A 20,513-nucleotide genomic window follows, 5' to 3' on the forward strand; every position below is an offset into this window, starting at 1 on the left:
ATGTCATCATTTACTCAACAATAAGCAGGTACAGTAAAAAAAATGCCCCACCTCCCCGAAGGGAATCGTGAGGAAATGCGAATGCCTTTCTTGCGCCGAGAGTACACGGCGTAGTAATTTTAATGGCGTAAATATGACGAGACGAGGATTTGTACCGTAACCATTTATTTACACATTCATCAGCACCTGTTTGTGTAACCATGCTCTGTGCGCGGACGATATCACCGTGTGGTGCATGGGAGGGTCCGACGCCGGAATAGAGCAGGCCCTTCAAGAGGCACTAGACATCACAGAGAACTTTCTAGTCGGTTCGGGCCTGAGCCTGTCATCGGCCAAGTCTGAGTTATTACTATACAGACCCACCCGACAAGGGCAGAGGAACCTCACTCCTTTAGAACAGATTCCCATAGCTTTACACACACGGGCTGGGCAGAAAATACCCAGGGTGGACTCCATCAGTGTCCTCGGACTCCTGCTAGAGTCCAAGGGGGGCAACTCACGGACTCTAGCCCGCATCACCTCCAAGACGGAGAACATGCTTAGGCTCATACTCAGGGTTTCGAACAGCAGGGGTGGGCTGAGCGAGAGCAATCTCCTTCGGCTCTATCATGCATTTCTCATGAGCCACATTAATTATGTCGCTTCGGCGTTGCACTGGTCCAAAAGGGAAGAGGCAAAAATTGATACACTAATGCGCAAAAGCATAAAGCGAGTTCTAGGCTGCCTATCCACACCAGTACCGTTGAAGCTCCTACAATTGGGCATACATAACTCCCTCTCGGAGGTGATCGAGGCCCAGCAGATGGCTCAGGTCGTGCGACTATCGTCCTCGCGGGTTGGTAGGCGCATCCTGGAGTCCATAGCCTGCGGTCCCACGGAGACTACCCAGCGTAATGTGACACCTTTGATCAGAGGCACGTTTCTGGTAGCTCCACTTCCAAGAAATGTGCACCCACAATGCAATGTAGGGCGCCGCATAGCTCGGGCTCGTTCTCTATTAAAATCGGTTGCAGACAGTCCGGATCTCGCGACCTTTGTCGATGCAGCCCAGTACGGGCGTTCGGATCGCTTCGCAGTGGTCTCGGTCGATCATAGTGGCACACTCCTATGCTCTGCCTCAGTTAGAAAGGTTTCGGCAATGGTGGCTGAGCAAATCGCCATCGCCATAGCAATGAAGGACCCATCGCGTCCAAATGTCTTTACAGACTCGCGTTCCGCAGCTAGGGCTTTCGCCTTCTGGCTCGATCTGCGTGAGGCAGCGGCCATCCTCGGCTGTGAGGGAGCTGTCGGGTTTCACACCATAACATGGTTCCCGGCCCACAATGGGGCCAACGTACATCCCAATGTCCCCAACGCCAATGAGTTGCCCATGACCGTGCACGAGGTATCGCTCACCGCGGCGGTCCCGGTGAATTCGCAGGCGGGGACGCCGGAAGATACAGAGACTCGCTGTCACTTTCCACGAGATCATGACTCATTATCATCTATCTCGGAGGGCTTTTACTTCCTCATCGTAAACTTACTCGAACCGCAATCATCGGCCTTCAAGATGCTCCAACGTGGTCTTTCCCTTCGAGGGGCATTTCAGCACTTCTCGCCCAACATCGAACCGCATTGTCCGGACTGCGGAGAGGCGTATTGCTCATTACCTCATATGCTCTGCCAATGTCCTTGCGTTACGTGACGCAGAGTTCAACAAATGAGAGGAGTGGGAGGAAGCCCTTAACCGGCGACCTCTTGGTTCAACTTCGGGCTGTCCAGAGGGCCTGCGAGAGGGCGGAGGGCCACGGTCTTCCGGCCCCTACGTGGGAGCGGCCCGCGACTGCTACGGATTCTCCCTAAAAGGGGGCGTTACAACGCAGTTCCTCAGGACATGAATAAAGTTCTCTCTCTGTCTGTCTGTCTGTCTGTCTGTCTGTCTGTCTGTTTGTGTTGTCATTGTACCTGACGGCCATAATCTCAGCCTTGTGGTCGCCGTTGGCGTTTCACAGCGGCGTCTCGAGCACACATTTCCGGATGTTCTTGAGAGGCGCCCAGGCAGCGAACGGTGAAGAGTGAGGTGCGAGCGGACGGGAGAGTCGGGCGCAGGGAGGAGAGAGAGCGAACGGCGAGAGAAGGAGCGGCGAAGCACTGCACCTACGCTCTCCTACACTCTCTCGCACCGCATGCTCCAGTTGCTAGGGGTGAGGATAAGCGCGCGCGCCCGCAGCTGTTGCTATGGGAGAGGGAGTGAGAGCGGAGAGATAACACCTGCCGGCGCGCGGACAACGCCGGATGCCTTACATAGCCCGACTAAGAAATGCATTCGCATTTAAAAAGGGTGCATACAAACATCGATGGTGACGGCCTATGCTTCGAGGCTTACGCTGGCCGGCCTCACGAATTGCCCTTTCAAAACACTCCGTCGCATGTCCGTGCTTTCTGTCACACCGAAAACATGATTCCGTATAATTTGTCCTTTCTATTCTTCTGAGGTCATAAAAGAATTCTGCATTGCCTACTTTCTGAAAGCCTAGTTGTTTAATCAAATTTGTCGCCTTCGTTCGAACGCACTTGCATGCAACGCGGGCGTAGCAGACGGAGAGACGACGGTTCGTGGCACGCCAGTCGAAGATGAAGTGGCCGCAAGTGGCCACTCCTGGCGCCGGCCGCGCATTGGTGCAGTGGACTGTTGCGCCACCTGTAGGTGCCGCACGTTTCATATACGCTAGGCATTTAAGACGTCTTCGCCACATCTGTGGAATAGGTCACAGGCCTGGCCGACCAACTGACATTGCTCGCTGGATTCACGGATCGTTCTATACCGCTCAATTTTAGGCTTCATACATGCGGCGAATTAGTATTGTATCTTTGACACCGCGTATTTCTATGCCTAAGGGCGGGCTTTGGAAATGAAAGGAAAAAGGAAGCTCCGTATTAAAAAACACTAAACAGGGAGACAGAGGAGACAGACAAAAACACACACCTTCTAATAAAGTACCGGCGGTGTCGAGAGCAGCAATATTACTGCCAAAAATAATCGAGTAATCTTGTAGTAGACTTAGTCTACTACAAGATTACTCGACTAATATAGACTCTCTCTACTCTCGCTCTTTCTCTCTCTCTCTCTCTCTCTCTATATATATATATTATATATATATGCTGAAGTGAAGTGGACGAACGAACGAAAAACGATGCTTTATTGCCAACGTTGCGGCCGGGGACCGGCCTTCGTCAGGGCACACATGCTCTCGCTCTCCACACATGCTTGATGTGTGCCCTGACGAAGGCCGGTCCCCGGCCGCAACGTTAGCAATAAAGCATCGTTTTTCGTTCGTTCGTCCACTTCACTTCAGCATCTATAATTCTACCGAACCCAGGACCTTCTACACACATATATATATATATATATATATATATATATATATATATATATATATATATATATATATATATATGTATATATATATATATATATATGTATAATACTAATATAATATTATTAATAGGTTACTAATATTGAATAAATCATAATTGATTATTCTTGCCTAATGACGTTTTCTTTTACGGTCCGAGATGTGCTCACGAAGTGTGCTCTTCTGCGCAGGTTGGCGCATCGAGAACCTGACCACGGGGGACGACGAGGTCTACGAGGACGGCGCCAGCAAGCCACGAGTGTCGGTGCCCATCACTCTGTGCTTCGTCATCATGATTGGCTACATCTCCGGAGGCGCCGTCATCTTCTCGCTTTGGGAGGGCTGGGAGTTCCTCGACGGCTCCTACTTCTGCTTCGTCACCCTCAGCACCATCGGCTTCGGAGACCTGGTGCCCGGCGACACCGTCGTCTCCGACAGCGGCTCTCAGGAGAAGCTGGTCATATGCTCCCTCTACCTCCTGGTTGGCATGGCGCTGATAGCCATGTGCTTCAACCTCATGCAGGAGGAAGTTATTTACAAAGTGAGAAACTGTGGCAAACGCATCGGTATTATCAAGGACACCGACGACGACGAAGACTTCTCCTGAGGCGTGCCATATTGTCTGCCAAACGTGGCCGCTTTGAGCGCCAATGTGCAGGAGACCATTTAGAGCGAGTGCGCAAGCAAGTATATTGCGACAGTTCAGTCTGCGGCATCATCGCAATGAAGCCTTGGCGAAAAGACTCCGCAAAAGAGTGAACCTGAAATAGATTTTTTTTAACATGAATATTTGAGAACGCTCTACTAGCGCGCCTGAACGTGAATAAGCAGCGACCAATGGCACAGAGAGCTGTGGGCGCTGGGTACCGTACGCCTACTGACCAAGCGTGGCGTATATTTTCGTCCTTTTGGCACGTACTGCTATTCGTGCCATCGAAAGTTCGTCATGTTGAAGGCACAGCTGAGGGGTTTCCTCCCGGAAAGCCCTGTGTACGGAAAATAGCGCAGGCAAGAGCGATAAGCAGCTACGGCGCTGCTTGTATTTCGCGGACGTTGTCATAGTCCTCGTCAAATCAGTAGCCATATCGAAGCCGACTAATACGTCCAGTTATTCTTACAACTTGGTGTACCCAACCTGAGGCAAACAATCACAGTTTTCCAAGGTCATTAAGCATTCATGTTGTTTATGGCAAAGATGGTCGATAGCAAAGCGCTCGGGGCACAGACTCAGATTAAAGAGTACCAGCTTTCATCAGCTAAGGGCCCAGCATTATTGACGTTTCGAAGCGGCTCTATAAATTGCGCCTGCAAGATTACCGCGCAGTGTCAGACAATGCAGAGGCCCAAACTATCCGCTGCCACGTATGCTCTTTGAAGGACACATATCGAAATATGCCCGTTATTTGGCTGCTTTTCAGGCACGTGGGCCACGAAAGCTCCCACTTGTTCTCAAAGGTGTGCCTTGGTAGCAAAATTGATAATTGTTCGTTTTCTCCAGCTCCGCATTCGGAATATAATAATTATAAATTCTGTTTTTTCTCATATAAACAGCTGAGCGACTGTTCTAAATTGTCCCTGCTGTTACGGCTGTGTGTCACAATTTCAGCGCTACATGAAAATGGTACGCAAATTAAGGATCCTGCGCGTAGACTTAATTTGCGCGCTGACAACTGTGGGCGAAGGTTAGCCTTCCACGCGGAGCTCAAGATCACAACTCAGGATTCATACAGGTAATCGCGGGAAGAAAATAAATGCTGGTACCTAGCCACAGCTGCATTACAAATGCCGCTTTTCCAGTGACGCTGACGGCTGCATGCGAAGAGAGTAGGGAGCTCGCCTTCTCTGTCGAGCAACAAAGGAACTTCGCCCATGAATGACTCGTGACCACTGTACGCCAAACGACGTCTCCTGTGTGTCTAGCGTGCCGTCCTGGACTGTACTTGGCCAAACGTAGAAATGTCCGTGCGAGAGTGCTTGTTCGTATCGGTCGTGTTCACAAGGGTGTGCGGCGAAAGAGAACACCCAGCTCGGACATCGCTTTTGTGATACAACGACGACCACTCCGCTCGGTGTACGATGAGCTGCCTGGTGGATTCTATTGTTTTGTGCTGTTCGAGTGACTGTAAAAAGAAATTTGCTGGTACACGTGCCGAACTACGATATGTACACGCCTTCACCAACTTTACTGTCGTCTATGATTTCCTGATGCCGCGGTTTTCTTTCCAAGAGTTGTTCTCATGGCACTGACATGAGCATTTACCTTCCGTGTGTACAGCAGAAGCAATGCGCAATGTGAATGCCAAATTCCGTTGTAAAGTTTGTCCTTGTAACGTAAAGCATGTTGCATCCTTAGGTTCCTAGAAGATAGTGTGCATGTTCAAGAAATCTGACTTATTTCTTCTTTCTTTAGTCGTGTGAATATGTTGGGTTGCCCGCCGGCTCATGTTCCCGTCTTATTGAAGCTCGTGTCTTTAAGTCTGCGTCGTCAACCATGTTTTGTTGGATACGCCACCCAAAAAAAATGTTTCTCGTGCAAAAGCGTCCGTATAGTACTTGTCATTGGCTTTTTGCTAAGACCTACTGAGATTTAAGGTAAAATACTGCGTCTATGGGAGATTTTCCTAAGGATCAAATTGTCCACAGGCGCTATTTTAAGCTGCTATTTTCTTCAACATCTCCACTGCCACTTAAAATTAACTTCTTAAATAGAGTATAGCGTGTTTCATTGAAGGATACTGAGATAAACATCGAATAAAATAATATTCAAGATACAAGCCACGTTCTTGGCTACTGATGAGGCTTCTGAATACTGCCGGCGACTCTAATGCACTATCGCTCATGCCTTCTCAAGTGAAACATACTGGTCATTACAGAGCATTAGGTTCTTACCAATACCTTTGTGTTATATCGCGTGGCCCGAAAGTTTTAAAGTTTTTCATTCCTTTTCTATGTCAGTAGGAACGTGCTCGTATGCCGATGTATATATTATCAAGTTGTATGGTTCCAAGTGCCACAAATACGAGGACAAAACTCCAAAATAAAGTGTTTAGTTGAAGAACTTAAATGTTTTCAAGTCCCTTTCTTTCTCTAACACGATATGCTCTGCGAATGCTAAAGGTAAAGAAATTTTATTCTGTAAATCAGGAAACCGGTATTGAATTGTAGTTCAGTGACACGATGCCCTCTAATGATGGCTTTTATTCATATAGCTGAGCGTTGCCTATATTGTTGACGAAATACATACGTATTTGCTATGGATATTTTTGCAAACAAATAAAATAGATGTAGATGCGATATTGTTCACAGTAAGAACAACTAAAGAAAAGTGGAGATGTGCGAAAATATGATGCCTAGTTACAGTTGGCTTTTCCGCAACCAATTCTGTAATTTAAATCGCTTAAAAATTTTTGGTAAAATAGCCACGACCATTTGCTTCGCAGTTTTGAGTGCAGCCATCACACACAGCGACCCTCCCTCTTCCAAGTCAAAATATGTATTTAGTTATTTATTTATTTATTTATTTATTAAACATTTATTTATCGTTGATGCCTCATGCGCGTGAGGAGATCTTACACGAGAAGAGGGCTCGTGAATTCCCCTCGCGGTCCTCGTGCCGCCCGTTGAGTGTAACCTTCTTCATCGCCATCGACACCATCAGCCTATCTGATGCCCACTTCAGGACGAACGCCCCTCCATGATCTCCAACCAAGGTGTTCCTGCGCGAGCCTATTGTGTCAGATGGCTCCACGTCTCTTAGTTTCCTCGCTCCCCCTAACGCTGTTGCCTTTTTCGGCCGCACTTGCCATCTCTTGGTATTCGCAATGCCCATAGACTGTCACGACACGAAGCGGATGTCACTAGAACCCCCTGAGGGAGGGTTAGCAGACGACAACCTGGTAGCCACTTCCTTATTGGCCACGCTAGCCTGATTGTTAACATATTAGCATGAAAGAAACACTACTTGGCATGTTTCGTGCGTGAGTGAACAAAGGTGACCCTCTGTGACAATATAAATCTGATTCTTTCTAGGATTGTGAGAGAGAGAAGTTTATTTTGACAGATTTTATTTCTTTTATACAAAAACCTCACGGGTTCCAACGTCTGGAACATTGTGCGATTGACAGTAATAAACAAGCACTAGGAAATGGTACAAGACATAGCAAATTCAATATTACGATATAAAAATGGATTAAAAGAAGACATTGAAAGACATGGAAAGAAGCACCGCAAAACACGTGAGGGCAATCGCAAGATATATATGCGAAAAAGAAACACACCCCAGAAATATATTTTATACAAAAATAAAATGCAAATGTAGAAAATAAAAAACAGTGAAAACTAGTAGCATTACAGTTGTAAAGTTAGTTCATTTCTAAAAGGTATTGACCCACGTATGTTGACAATGGTGTCAGGGAGCCAGTCCACATGTTTTTATACTATAAGGCAGGGCAAAGTTGTTATATGCTAGCGTTTGGCCTGACGTACGTTCAATGCCCGTACTATTTTTGAGACGGCTCGAAGAGAGATGTGGTTTTAAAAGAGGCAGCGTGGTTTGACAGCTACTGTATATTGTTTTGCGTAGCAAGCAGATTAGAGCAATACCCCTACGCATCTGAAGGTGTGGAAGTGAAAGTGAATGTTTAATTTTTGCTATACTAGATAGTCTATTGTAGTCATGCACAATGAAGCGAGATGCGCGATTGTGAACAGCTTCAATAGATTTGATGAGTTAATCCAGGTGGGGAGACCAGATGGCTCATGCATATTCGAGCTGAGGGCGTATGAAAGATTGGTAGGCGAGGTTACGAGTAGTCCCAGTGTGCTATGAAGATTGCGCTTTAGGTAGCCTAATTTTTGCGATGCTTTTGCAGATATTTTATCGATATGTGCGTGGACCACGATAGGTTAGGTGCGAAATGAATACGAAGATACTTGTAGCAAGTTGTAGCTAAGAGAGCGTCATATTTAAAGGAATATGTACACATGGAAATCGAGACCTTCCGCCCAAAAGTCATGGTTTTGCATTTGTTAGTGTTCATTCTCATAAGCCATTGATCACACCAATGCGTTATACGGTCGAGGTCATGTGGAAGCGCACTACAGTCACTGAATGTATTAATTTTAGTGGTTATAACGTTGCTCATAAATGACACGGGCACAAGAAGAGACGGTGAAGCACACTTTTGCGCCCTGTGTGTTTCAACGTCGATTGTGTCCGTGTCATTTATGCGCAACGTTATACCCACTAATGGCAAACCAACAGGCCCAAATAGCAACCTTGGTGAAGTATATGAATATTTCTATACAGCAAATAGTCGTTGGCGCATAATGTGATGTTCAATGTTATCTCAGATTGCACGTCGTTAATGAATATGAGTAATAATAGACGGACGCTCCCCCTTGGAACACCGGATGACACGTCGGTAATGGCAGATGAAGTACCATCGATGACTGTGCATTGTTTACGAACTGACAGGAAGTTTCGGAGCCAGGAGACAGTTATGGAATATATGTTAAGTGATGAAAGCTTTTCTATGAGGCGACAGTGTGCGACACGATCGAATGCTTTTGAAAAGTCTATAAATATGCAGTCGGTCTGAAAATTATCGTCAGCGTTTTCGAATAGGCCATTAGTAAACTCTAAAAGTTGCGTTTCGCATGATCGCACTTTCCTAAACCCATGCTGGTTTTCAGAAAGGAAATTACTAGAGTTCAAATGACTGGTTACGTTTGAGACAATTATGTGTTCAAGTAATTTACCGGGAACGCTAGTTATTGATATCGATGGATAGTTACATACGTTGTTTTTATCTCCCAATTTGTGAACTTGAATCAGTTTGCCAATTTTCCAATCGTATGGAATTTTACCTGCGGTTAATGAGTGCTGGAAAATGTGAGCGAGAATTACGCTGGACGGGATTACTGTTAGTTTTGTAATATTGGAGTTAATGCTATTCACCCCAGATGAGGTGGATATTTTAAATTTGTTTTAATCAGCACTTATATTCTCATGTAGCTCTTGAGTAAATTCTGTGAGAGAATCGGGCGGGCGATAACAGATGCCGAAAATAGTGTTGGATGAGAGCGACGTGACTGCAACCTATAAAATCATCAGTGGGCTATGATTGTCAACTAAGAAAGAACTGCCATGCTTACCAACGGGAATGAAAACTCCGCCCCCTCATTTACCAGTCCTGTCTTTGCTATATATATTAAAATGGCTGCAATCTGAAAGAACGTTGTCACCACAGATACCTGGATGTAACTACGTTTCTGCGAGTAAAAGAACGTCGCAGGAATTGTCATCTAGTTGCGTACAAAGCTGGGTGCGTTTTGGCAAAAGACTGCGTATGTTCGTAAAATATACCGTTACCTGACTGAGGCACTTTCGTTACCTGACTGAATGGGGTTATTGGGAACACGTGCTCTTGATCTGGCTGTTAGCTATCAAGAAGATTCTCTTACTGTGTCACAAGTAGGATCGTAAGAATAAACAACGTTGTCAATGCGCAGTCTCTCAATGTTAAGCTCGTAGGGTACATTTTTGGACTTGGCGTATTCCAAGAGCTTTCTTCTGGCTAACCGCATTGGCGCTGAAAAATCGTCCCGTACAGAGAACTGGGTGCCTTTAAATATATTGCCCCGTTCGAAAATATACTGCTTGTCTTTGTAGGACGTAAATTTTAGTATAATAGGCCGTTTTTTACCAGCGCGATAATGACCAAATCTGTGGCACGTTCGGTTTCGGCTGGTTGTAGAGATATGCCGAGCTGTTGGGAACACAGATCAATAGCTTTTTTTTTCTCTTCTGGTGACGCTGGTCATCCGGGACACCAAAAAAGTTCAGGTTCGATCGTCTCAGTCGATTTTTAGTGTCCTCGCATCTCAGTTCACTTCGCCTAATTTGTTCGTTTAAAGCACCCGAAAGACCTGCAGTTGAACCGCATGCTGTCTGAATCTGTTTTTTTCATTTCTACTGCTTCGATTTCAACAGCGCGAATTCTGGAGGATAACTGTTTCAACTCGACGTTGACCGTTGCCTGTCAGTTCATGAGCGTGCGTAAATCATTGCTTATTTCGTCTTGGCCTGATTCTATCCTTTGTACCGCGGCAAGAACTTGTGCTAGTACGTGAGTGTTAGAGGGACCTGGGTTTTGTTCTATATCACTAGAAAGAACTAGGAGTAGGTTTACAAGGCACAGGGTAACTCTACGTTTGAGCGTCGTAAACATGTTCAACACATTCACCACAACTTCGGGGCAAGACACCGCAATGAAACAACGATGGCTGGTTTTCACAAAAGTGCTTACGCTGTAGTAACTAACGTGGAATAGCACGGAGAACCAGAACAGCAGAGAGGTTGGCCTGAATCAATTTTTTTCTAAGATTACTTCGACTGGGTAGCGCAAAAACACGGAACAAAAGACAGCACATTACCAACCTGCCCAACTTGCCGCACTTTTTTCTAACCTGCTACTCGGCGTTAGGTGGTAAAGGGAGGAGAGAGAAGATGCCAAGCTTTTGTGAAAGTGCGTGGGGAAGCACCCTGGGCAAGTAACGCTGCCAATGATGGCCCACACATTTCAGCTCCGCGAGGTTTTCCTGTGTCCACGTGGGTTAGTGAAATAATATAGCCTGAACCTCTTCGTTGAATCTCACGCTGTTTCGCTTGTATGTAGCATCCGTCGGTGGTTTTCTAGTGCATGAAACCCATAACACTGTAATAATCATTGTTAGGGTTTTGCGTCAGAAAACCATGAAATCATTAAATGGACGCCGTAGTTGAGGGCTCCGGAAATTTATAGACTATCCGGTGTTCTTTAACGTAAGCCTAGCTACATGGATTCCTAGCATTTCGCCTCGATCGAAATGCGGCGGCCGGGATTCGATCCAGCGACCTCCGGGTCAGCGGTCGAGCAGCGTAGCCGCTCGACCACTGTGGCGGGTCAATAACGTTGTACACACGGAGCCTCATGCCGTCAGGAAGTAGACGACAAGCCATCAGATAGTATGTGAGGGATTATTAGTCAGTTGCCAGCTCGTAACAAGATCACGTGCTACGTGACGCCAGTAGGAAAAAGAAGAGTGTTGCACACTCGCCGTCATGGCTACAAAAAGCGCTGACTAACACTCCCAGGTTTAAATGCACATATATATCCGAAAAACTACGGGAGGACGACTGCTGGAGTAGCTGAATAGGCAGAGCATCGGACGCGTTATTCAACGGTAGCAGGTTCGGTCCCTGCCGGCAGGAACTTCACTTCACTTTCCTCACATTTATATCAGAGTTGCTACAAATACGTCCCGTATACTTTCTTAGGCTTTGATTGCCTGTCGGTTGTAATTAATTTTCAAGTCTATTTGGCGTCAGTGGTGTTGAGATTAGCATAGGAAGCACAGTTTAATGGCGATGCTTGTAGCGCAGCTTATTGTGTATGTCATGGAGTGCTGTATGCTGCATGCTTGTCAAATTCGTTCGAGGCTAATGTGCTGAAGTGGCTGATCTGACCTGCAATATTCGAGAGAAGTCATCTGTGCACTCTGAGTTCCTAATCATGCAAGTACTTATGATGGCACAACATATTTAGAAACCATCGTCATGCTAAACATGTGGTCTAGTGCAGCAATGATGGCATTACTAGCTAGCGCCCTATTACTACGGCAAATCTCTCAGGCAGGCGCGGTAAGTACACTTGGAGCGCCGTTGAGTTCACACGTTTTCTGTAGATTGGACAAGATGCCGAAATGCATCGTTGATGTACGGTAACGTAGCTGAAATATAACGTCTCACACCGCGGTAAATAATGTGGTGACGAGGATTTAGCACTTTCCGTGATTTGGGTCAGTATTTTGGTCTGATATCTATTTCATTCCAGCTTCATCCCATGGCGTGGGTCTGCACGTCCTACCTTTCCCTATGCTAGCATATGGGTTCACCCTGATCCGGGGGCCATCTTGAATCGCACAGCATGCCACCTGTAGTTCGCAGGCTTTGCGAATTCATTCTCGACGTTCTGACCATCGGTTTATCTGTTTCTTCTCATGACGTGACCTCTACTGTGTGGGAGCCACGCCAGCGCCAGGCCGCTGTCCTAGCGCCACGCCGCAGTGGCGATTCGCGGGCCACTCGCAGGCTTCAAAAGCGGCAGCCGTGGCACTGCCCGGAGATTCGGCGACGGACCGCACTGCGCTGGAAGGGTGTGCCCCGCCGGGGCGAAGGCTAGAAGCCAGTACTTGCGGCCGCGACCAGTTGTATCGTGCAGCGTGTTTTCCGTATTCTAAGTTTATGTTAATAAACGTTCATTTTGAAGTTTCAACCAGTGGAGCATTATTTCCGTGGCAGCAAGACGGCCGAACCCCACATATGGCGCCCAACGGGTATTGTCGTCTCTGTCAAGAAGGATGGACGCGGCCTTGCAGCGACTCCTGGAGACTATGGAGCGTCCAGACCTCGTCTCCGCGACACGCCGAGTCCGCAGCCTTTCTGGCAGCGAGGAGCGTGGCGATCCCGACCGTCGAGTGTGAACGATGACTGGTGCCGCCGTTTGGGCAACTGGGCACAACGCCGCAGGCAAGCGATGAGCTCGCGCTCGAGATTTTCGATGAAGCGGAAGAAAAGGAGGCAGAGTGAGACGAAAGGAAAATGATCCATGGCGAGTCCGACTCCTACGGGGACGGCGGCGAAGCCCCCGGGGATGACGAGATCGAGGACGCCGCGGACGTTTTCGTAGTCCCTATGACGGCTGCGGGGTGACGAGGGAAAACACGCACCCACCCCTGTCATATTCGGGGGTGTTGTTTTCCGGAGCAAGCCGGAATGTGGTTAGCGGAGGGCCAAGGTCACCGGGACGACAGGGATCAAGATTTTGCGCCGCGGGAACGCAAAGAGCCTGCTGCTCAGCCTCGCTTGGTGACCGTAGAAGCAAACAAGGAGGCCGCTGCCATTTTCAAGGCTCCCGAGCTTGCACCTAAAGGCTCCTCGTCTATTTTGGGCGGAGCCCGTCCCGTTGACACGGCTACCCGAAAGCGTGAGATCGAAGCCCGGTTGGCTCGGCAGCGTCAGGAAGAAGAGCGCCTACAGATCCGGTACCGGAAACCCATTCAGGACAGCCGCAAGTACGACCGGGTGAGGCGCTCTAGTGTCACCTCGAGGTCAGAGCGACCGCGGCGTTCCTAGTAGTCTGGATGGGACTCCTACGACGGTGGAGGACTGCAACTCGTCGTGGCAGTTCAGCAATGACAGCCGTCACCATTCGCAATGTAGCCAGAATGGTTCTCAGGCTGGCTATGATGCACCTGTACGAGGCAAACCAGGAGGCACTGCAAAACAACTGCCGGCTCATTGCACCCGATGACCAGATTTTTACGCGAAGGTATCGTCGGCACTGCCATCGAAGGACACGGCCGCCGAGTCCTACCTGAAGCGCAATACCCTTGAACGCCTGCGACGAACCCTTTCTTCACAGGGGTGGAGGGGGGAGTGGGTGGTATGTGGCAACCACCTCCTTCGCCAGGCCGCTATCCTAGCGCCACGTGCTGCGCAGTGGCGATGCGCGTGGGCCACTCGCAGGCTTCAGAAGCGGCACACCGCTGTGCGCACGTCGTCGGCAACAGATCGCTGTGCGCGCGGGAAGGGTATGCCCTGCGGGGGCGAAGGCTAGAGTCCAGTGCTTGCGGCCACGACCAGTTGTTTCGTGCAGCATGTTTTCGGTATTCTAAGGTAATGTTATTAAACGTTTATTTTGGAGTTTAAACCAGCGGAACATCATTTCCGTGGCACCGAGATGGGCGAACCCCACAACTGATACGTGATTATGTACGAGGATTATCCAAAAAGTAAGAGCCGCTTGGCCCCCCCAGAAAATAAATATTCGTTAGCAAGAGTTTTATTCTCGGACAAAGTAGCACAAAACGTGGCGTTTTTTTTCTTCAAAAAGAGCCAGGTGCACTTTCATTGTTACTGAGAAAACGCACTTTTTGCTAGTGACACTTTGGTCGAGCCTGCTCCAACAATGGTTTTGCCATCGTGTTCCTGTTCCCTAAATACCTTAAATTTATATTGCGGCTGTTATCTATATAGCCCATTATCGTCGGCATTCAGGAATAAAATTTCTATTTGGCTCTTATAGATTGGAACATTTAATTTGGGCTTGAATTAGCTCGTAAAAGAAGTCTAAAACAATTCTAATGTACAGTATAGCAATATTTTACGACAAAATTAACATCTGTGTGCTTCCATCGGTGCCGTCCTTCGTCGCATGGGCGTAATGACGATGACTAGACTTGAAGAGCGAGTGGTCCTTTCTGGCAAAAGGCGCACTCTACTCTGGGCTCATTCTAAAAAGACAGGGCGTGCAAGCACAGACACAAGAAAGAAGTCAGGACACCACAAACGCCGACTAACAACTGAAGAGACGCACAACGACTGAAAAGAAAGAAGGCACGAAAACTTATCTGCGCATGCCCATGCAACAGGCGAACCTATCAATCCGGCACGCGTGGCTGTCTACGTGGAAGATAACTGTTAAGGCATTTGATTTCATCTTTATGCAAGTTAATCGACGGTTGGCTCACGCATGCGCTACCACTATTCTCGATATGCCATGCTTCAATCATCAGGCAAGGTCAATCTAAATAGGTCGCGAAAGTCGGAACGAAAAGTGGCCGGAAACGTATTGCGACAAACATCAACAGCCGCGTGACGATTAAAGCGCTACTAGGTGAGGGGGGGGACAAACAATGATAACAAGAAACTAATTAAACGTTTATTTTCATTAGCTTTAATTTTATTTGTCACGAATTAAATTAGTAGATTACTTTAATCAAACTTTAGTCTTGGGTATGTGGTTGAGTGGCCAATTTTTTTCGTTTATTTTCAGAAACAGCGGGCACATGCAGGCAGTCTGGTAACATGGGCCAACGGTTTTGCACATATTCAGATGCAAATGGCGTCGCTCGTTTTTGCGCAGTAGGTTTGTGCCTGTCGTCCGTAGGTGATTTCCTCGCATAAGCGTTGTTTTCTAGTCGTGGTACTTGGCAAAAGGTAATACAGCCCATCGCAGCCATCGGGAACCGTTTCAGTGACTGTGTTTTGCCAGCGCACGGCCGGCGTGCTGTCGCCCTTCGGGACGATGAGTCCGCCACGCTACGCGCTCGTAGCTTTCTGTTTTCTGAGGTATTTTTGCAATAAAAGTTTTTCTATCTTTCTCTTTCAATCGTAGCATTCTTGCTTTGTTTACTACAAATTAGTGGCAGTGGGATGTCCTCAAACATGTGCATTGAAATAAGCAATTATTGTGAAGTATGGACGCAAATGGCGTTAGTGTTTCCTCAGCCTGACACGTTTTTGGTCATTTGTACCGTGGTATACGTTTTCCGCGTTCTGAATAATTCGAAAGCGCGACAGAGCTATGCTTGTGAACACGTGCTTATTTTCTCTTGATTAGCAAAACGCGGTTTCATTTCAGGTAATCAAGTCTCCCATGTGCAGTCTTCACTAGGAAAATCGTTGCTGACGCGGTGCAGACGTAGTCCATCTAAGGAGTCAAAGAAACGCACGTTGTGAGTTGTGAAGGTGCCACGAGCGCGAAGATTGGAGATACCCGAGTGCCTTTGCGACGCTGCACAATGTAAAGTGCGACACACTTTCGCTTGTGCACTGTCCACGTAACACTAAATTGTCAAAGTTACTCGTAGAAAAAGAACAAAATGTGGTTAGAAACTCGGCGTTAAGGTTTGGTTAGGTCCTAGAGATCAGCTGGTGTTCGCGCGGCACAAGGATTTTATAACTTGCGAAAGCTTCGTAACTCCCGATTTCCAGTGTTGCCGAAGCTCTGTGAGGTAGGCTGCAGTGGAGGGAAGTTAGCTTTTATAAACTGCAAACACGGGAATGTAGAGCTTTTCATTTTTGTAATGCGGCCGTGTAAACTCCCGCGGCGTAGACGGCCTGCTTGTAAATAGCGCGATCGGCGCTGGCTCAGCTCTCGCTACGAGACTTCAGTTGCGAGTTGGTGGAGGTGTAAGGCTTGTGCAGCGTCACAAGTCTAGCTAAATATCCCGTGTCTGAATAAATAGTCTCATGCTCCACAGCCTGACGTAAGGAACCTCGCTGGAGCAACATATACAGGTAATACTGCTGCGTCGACATATCTGTATCCATCGCAGCCTTGACATTTTAATAAATAAACGCAAAACGATGTTCTTTACATGTGTATGCGACTAACACATCGTATCTCCGGTGAAGTATGAGTAGTAGTTGAAATATTGTGGTTTGGGTGCAGGTTAGACGATTGCCTCTAACCAGCACAGCATTTAGCCGAGCGCAGCGCGCGCACGCGAGTGCCCCCGCATTGACAGCGGCGACCCTAGCGGCCGCCTCTGTCCCTGTATGAAACTGTGGGCGGAGTTTCGTGACCAGAAAAGCATTGAAGGACTCTGGTTTGATCAAGCCTCCGAGTGGTCTGCATGAATCCTCGAGTTCGACGACTACCGCTTTGCATCGGGTCTCGTCCATCAAGAGCGTCAAATGCAGGTGCCAACTCTGCTCTACGTAACGGATCGCCAAGCGAGACAAATTTTCAACACGTTCTCGCTCTGCACGGAACACAGCAAAAACTTTGACCCTGTCAAGGCGAAGTTTGCCTCGCACTTCGTCCAAGGGAGAAACGCCGTGTACGAGTCAGCGCGCTTCAATCGGCGGTAACAAGAGCCTTCCAAGACCGTCGACCAATACGTCACCGCCCTATACAACATGGCAGACAGGTGCGACTACGCTGACTTGCGGGATTGCCTCATCCGCGACCGCTTCGTACTTGGACTCCGCGACAAAAAGCTATGCGAAGCCCTACAGATGGACGCTGACCTCACACTCGCCATGGCGCTCGCTAAGGCACGCCCAAAAGAGTCCGTGCACAAGCAGCAGCAGCAGCAGCAGCAGCAGCGGCGGCGGCAGCAGCAGCAGCAGCAGCAGCAGCAGCAGCAGCAGCAGCGGCGGCGGCGGCGGCGGCGGCGGCGGCGGCAGCAGCAGCAGCAGCAGCAGCAGCAGCAGCAGCGGCGGCGGCGGCGGCGGCGGCGGCGGCAGCAGCAGCAGCAGCAGCAGCAGCAGCAGCAGCAGCAGCAGCAGCAGCAGCAGCAACAACAACAACAACAACAGCAACAACAACAACAACAACATGACAACGCCACGAAATCGAATACTCAATTGTGCGGCTACTGCGGCGGAGCGCCTCATTCTCGTTCTCTGTGCCCAGCAAAGACAGAGAAGTGCTCAAAGTGCAACACAAGGGGACATTTCGCTTGCGCTTGCAGAAAAGTTCGGCCGAAACACATCTCAACGGTCGAGCAAGGAACTTCAGCGATGTTATCGGGGCCGTAAACCAACCAGACGACGCTCAGCATGACTCAAGGCTTGTCGAAGTCGACCTGAACGGCTATCCACTGATCGCAAATATTGACACCGGTACCGGTGCTCAAGTTTCTGTTGTCCCGGCTACGTTTGCTGGAATTCCTGAACATCTCCAGCCGGCAAGCGAAACCCTCTCAGGTCGTCGGAAAATTTCACGCAACGATCACGTGGAGGTCGCGAAGGTCGAACCAAGTCGTCTACGTTGTGCAGCAGCTGAAACATCCATTCCTTGGATTACCTGCTATCGAAAGCTTGGGACTCGTCAAGTTTCTGTGTGCCACGGAACGCGTAGACGGTGCACTCATGGGTCTGCAAACATCCGCTTTCAATCCAGTGAAGAAAGCTCAAAAGGAATATGCAGCACTGCCTGCTTTCGTCTGGTTCAATGTATCGTCCGTCCTGAAGTGGAATTCTCCAGGAGGCAAAGGCTGACGCTCTATTCTACAGCCCTTGCAGGAGCACGTCTCACCGCCACGAATTCAGAATGCATCTCGCTCTCTGCCTTTTTCCTTGCTCCTATCCAAGCCGATCAAAAGCAATCAGATAAAAAAGATCGGTGTAAGCCTAATCCCACATAAGCATGATTTTAACGGTGAACCTACCCAGGGGCATAGCCAGAATCTTTTTTTGAGGGGTCTGACCTCTCTTCATCTATGTTCTTGCGTGTGTTTGTATGGGTGCGAGTATATATATACAAACTGTAATTAATTGAGGGTGGTGGGGGATGAACCCCCAAACCTCCTACTGGCTTCGCCACTGAACCTATCGCTTAAAATGTTAGTTTTCCTCCAGTTCGGCCCAGAACACCTTGATTCTTCCACGCGTAATGACGGTAGGGAAAATCGGAAAGGAAAAGCGTGGCCCATGGTCTTGTTACTGAAGGGCTGCGCTCGAAAAGCTCTTTACCAGCTCATCAGGCATGTCAGTCTCCAAGCATACGGCGTGCTTTCGTGGGCAGACGCCGGGACGAACTGACGACTTGAAAAAAAAAGAATTATAGGCTTTCCTGTAAGCTCTCTTCCTTATATTTTTTTTCAAACCAGAAACTATTTCGCAGAATACTTTTTTCTATCAAAGTGCGTTCTCTCTCCTCATTTTTTTCTCTGTGTAGCGTTACTTTCCCAACGACATGTTCCCCGATCAGCTTGCTCCCGTCGTTTGAGCAAGGTTCCGTGAAGGAAGGTGGCATAACGTGATGCAACTTAGCACGCCACAAAGACTGCAGCGCCCGTCTCCAGCGGCGGGCCTTGGGCACAACAACACTAAAGAGATACACAAAGTAGAACTGTCACGGCAAATTATCTTAATACAACCCCATTCATGTCATTATTACTGTGAACAGTGCATTAGCAAGAGCGAAAATAGCGAAATTTAACTGAAGGATACATGTACCAACGCCCCTTCAACTTTCTTGTAGTGGTCACAAACGAAGTCCGGCCGCGATTCGTCAAGAGCTATTCATCATGGTACCCTCCTCACACATTTTTATTTTGCTTCTGCCGGTGAACGCGGTGGTAATGGTGGCAGCCAGATGTCGTTTATACGAGCGAGCTCTGCAGGGATTCTGCGTCGGATTTCACACGCGTTCAGCCGCTGTCCCGCAGAGAACTATGGGGCTTCAATGGCTTTGATCACATTGTACATGTCTCCTCACTGAAACCCTCCCTCCTGCTCTTCGGATGCGTGCCGCATTCCATAGACGGATTGAGTGGCCATTCATGGCCCTGCTCTCAGTGCTTTGCCTCGCATCTCCTCAGTGCCACTTCTCCCAAAGGAAATCGCCATTAATAAAAACACAAAATGAAATACGCGTGTACATAACAGTATTCGGAAACTGGACGCCTCGCTTGCCGACGACGAAAACGAGGCTTCGCTTTCCGTCGGTTGCTGCCAGAAAGAGCTGCCGCGATAGCACGGGAATCATTTCAGGTTCACTGAAATGCAATCCTGCTTCCATGGCGAGATCGTTGCTGCGAGGTTCGAAGTCTGCAACCACATCCATCGCGGTAATCACGAAAGCCGTAGCTATGCAGCGGCCATTTGACATGTGGTGACGTATCATCGCGCCTTCTAATTCGCTGAGAGCAATGAGATTCGTGACGACATCGTTTGAGCACCGAATCTGGGGCGAGAGAAATTGAGTAACAGATATTCGGTCTTTGCTTCCAAATATCTTCACTAATAAGTCATCTTTTCACACCCAACCAAAACTGCACGCATTCTTCAGTGCCCCCGTTCATTTCACTTCAACTTCATATTCCTCGTTAGCGTCCCTTTATTGTTCCTAACTGGCTGTGAGTACCAGACGCCCAAGAGGGAAAGTTTCACCAGAAAACATCTATATGCACATGTTCCCTACCTCGGGAGAGAAGGCAGACAAGGAAGATTGACTTCCTTGTCAGCTTCAATGATGCGGTAAGCTACAACGATACTTCGATCATTTGCTGCGTGATACAGCTCAAGATTTCGCGTTTGATGTTTCACAAAAACGTGTTATGGTGGATATATATATATATATATATATATATATATACATACATACATACATACAGGGCTGGGCAAAGATACTGTAAAATTGTATCGCGATACAAGATACTCAGGCAAGAAGTATTGGAGATACAGATACAAGATACTGTCGCAATAACTGTATCCGATACGATACTCGGGAATAGTATCTTAAGATACTTCGATACATTCTCAAATTTGTTATTATA

General features: G+C 48.0%; 2 protein-coding genes across 3 annotated transcripts in view; both read left to right on the forward strand.

Moving 5' to 3' along the window:
* The window catches only part of LOC119391015 (potassium channel subfamily K member 17), a 522,775-nt gene extending 516,202 nt beyond the window's left edge, over positions 1-6,573 (forward strand). The window contains exon 4 of one of the 2 annotated variants that reach the window (XR_007415924.1): positions 5,097-6,573. The gene's annotated coding sequence lies outside the window, so the exon portion shown is untranslated. The remainder of the gene's footprint in view (positions 1-5,096) is intronic. The other variant, XR_007415926.1, reaches the window with a different exon arrangement.
* LOC119391966 (TWiK family of potassium channels protein 12) lies at positions 236-5,147 on the forward strand. The gene is made up of 2 exons (XM_049415456.1): positions 236-572; positions 3,587-5,147. The coding sequence occupies exons 1-2, from the start codon at positions 236-238 to the stop codon at positions 4,000-4,002; spliced, it is 753 nt and encodes a 250-aa protein (XP_049271413.1). The 3' UTR covers positions 4,003-5,147.
* Positions 6,574-20,513: the final 13,940 nt, after the last annotated feature.

The sequence above is a fragment of the Rhipicephalus sanguineus genome, chromosome 4 (assembly GCF_013339695.2).
Source record: "Rhipicephalus sanguineus isolate Rsan-2018 chromosome 4, BIME_Rsan_1.4, whole genome shotgun sequence".
In the NCBI taxonomy this organism is placed as follows: Eukaryota; Metazoa; Arthropoda; class Arachnida; order Ixodida; family Ixodidae; genus Rhipicephalus; species Rhipicephalus sanguineus.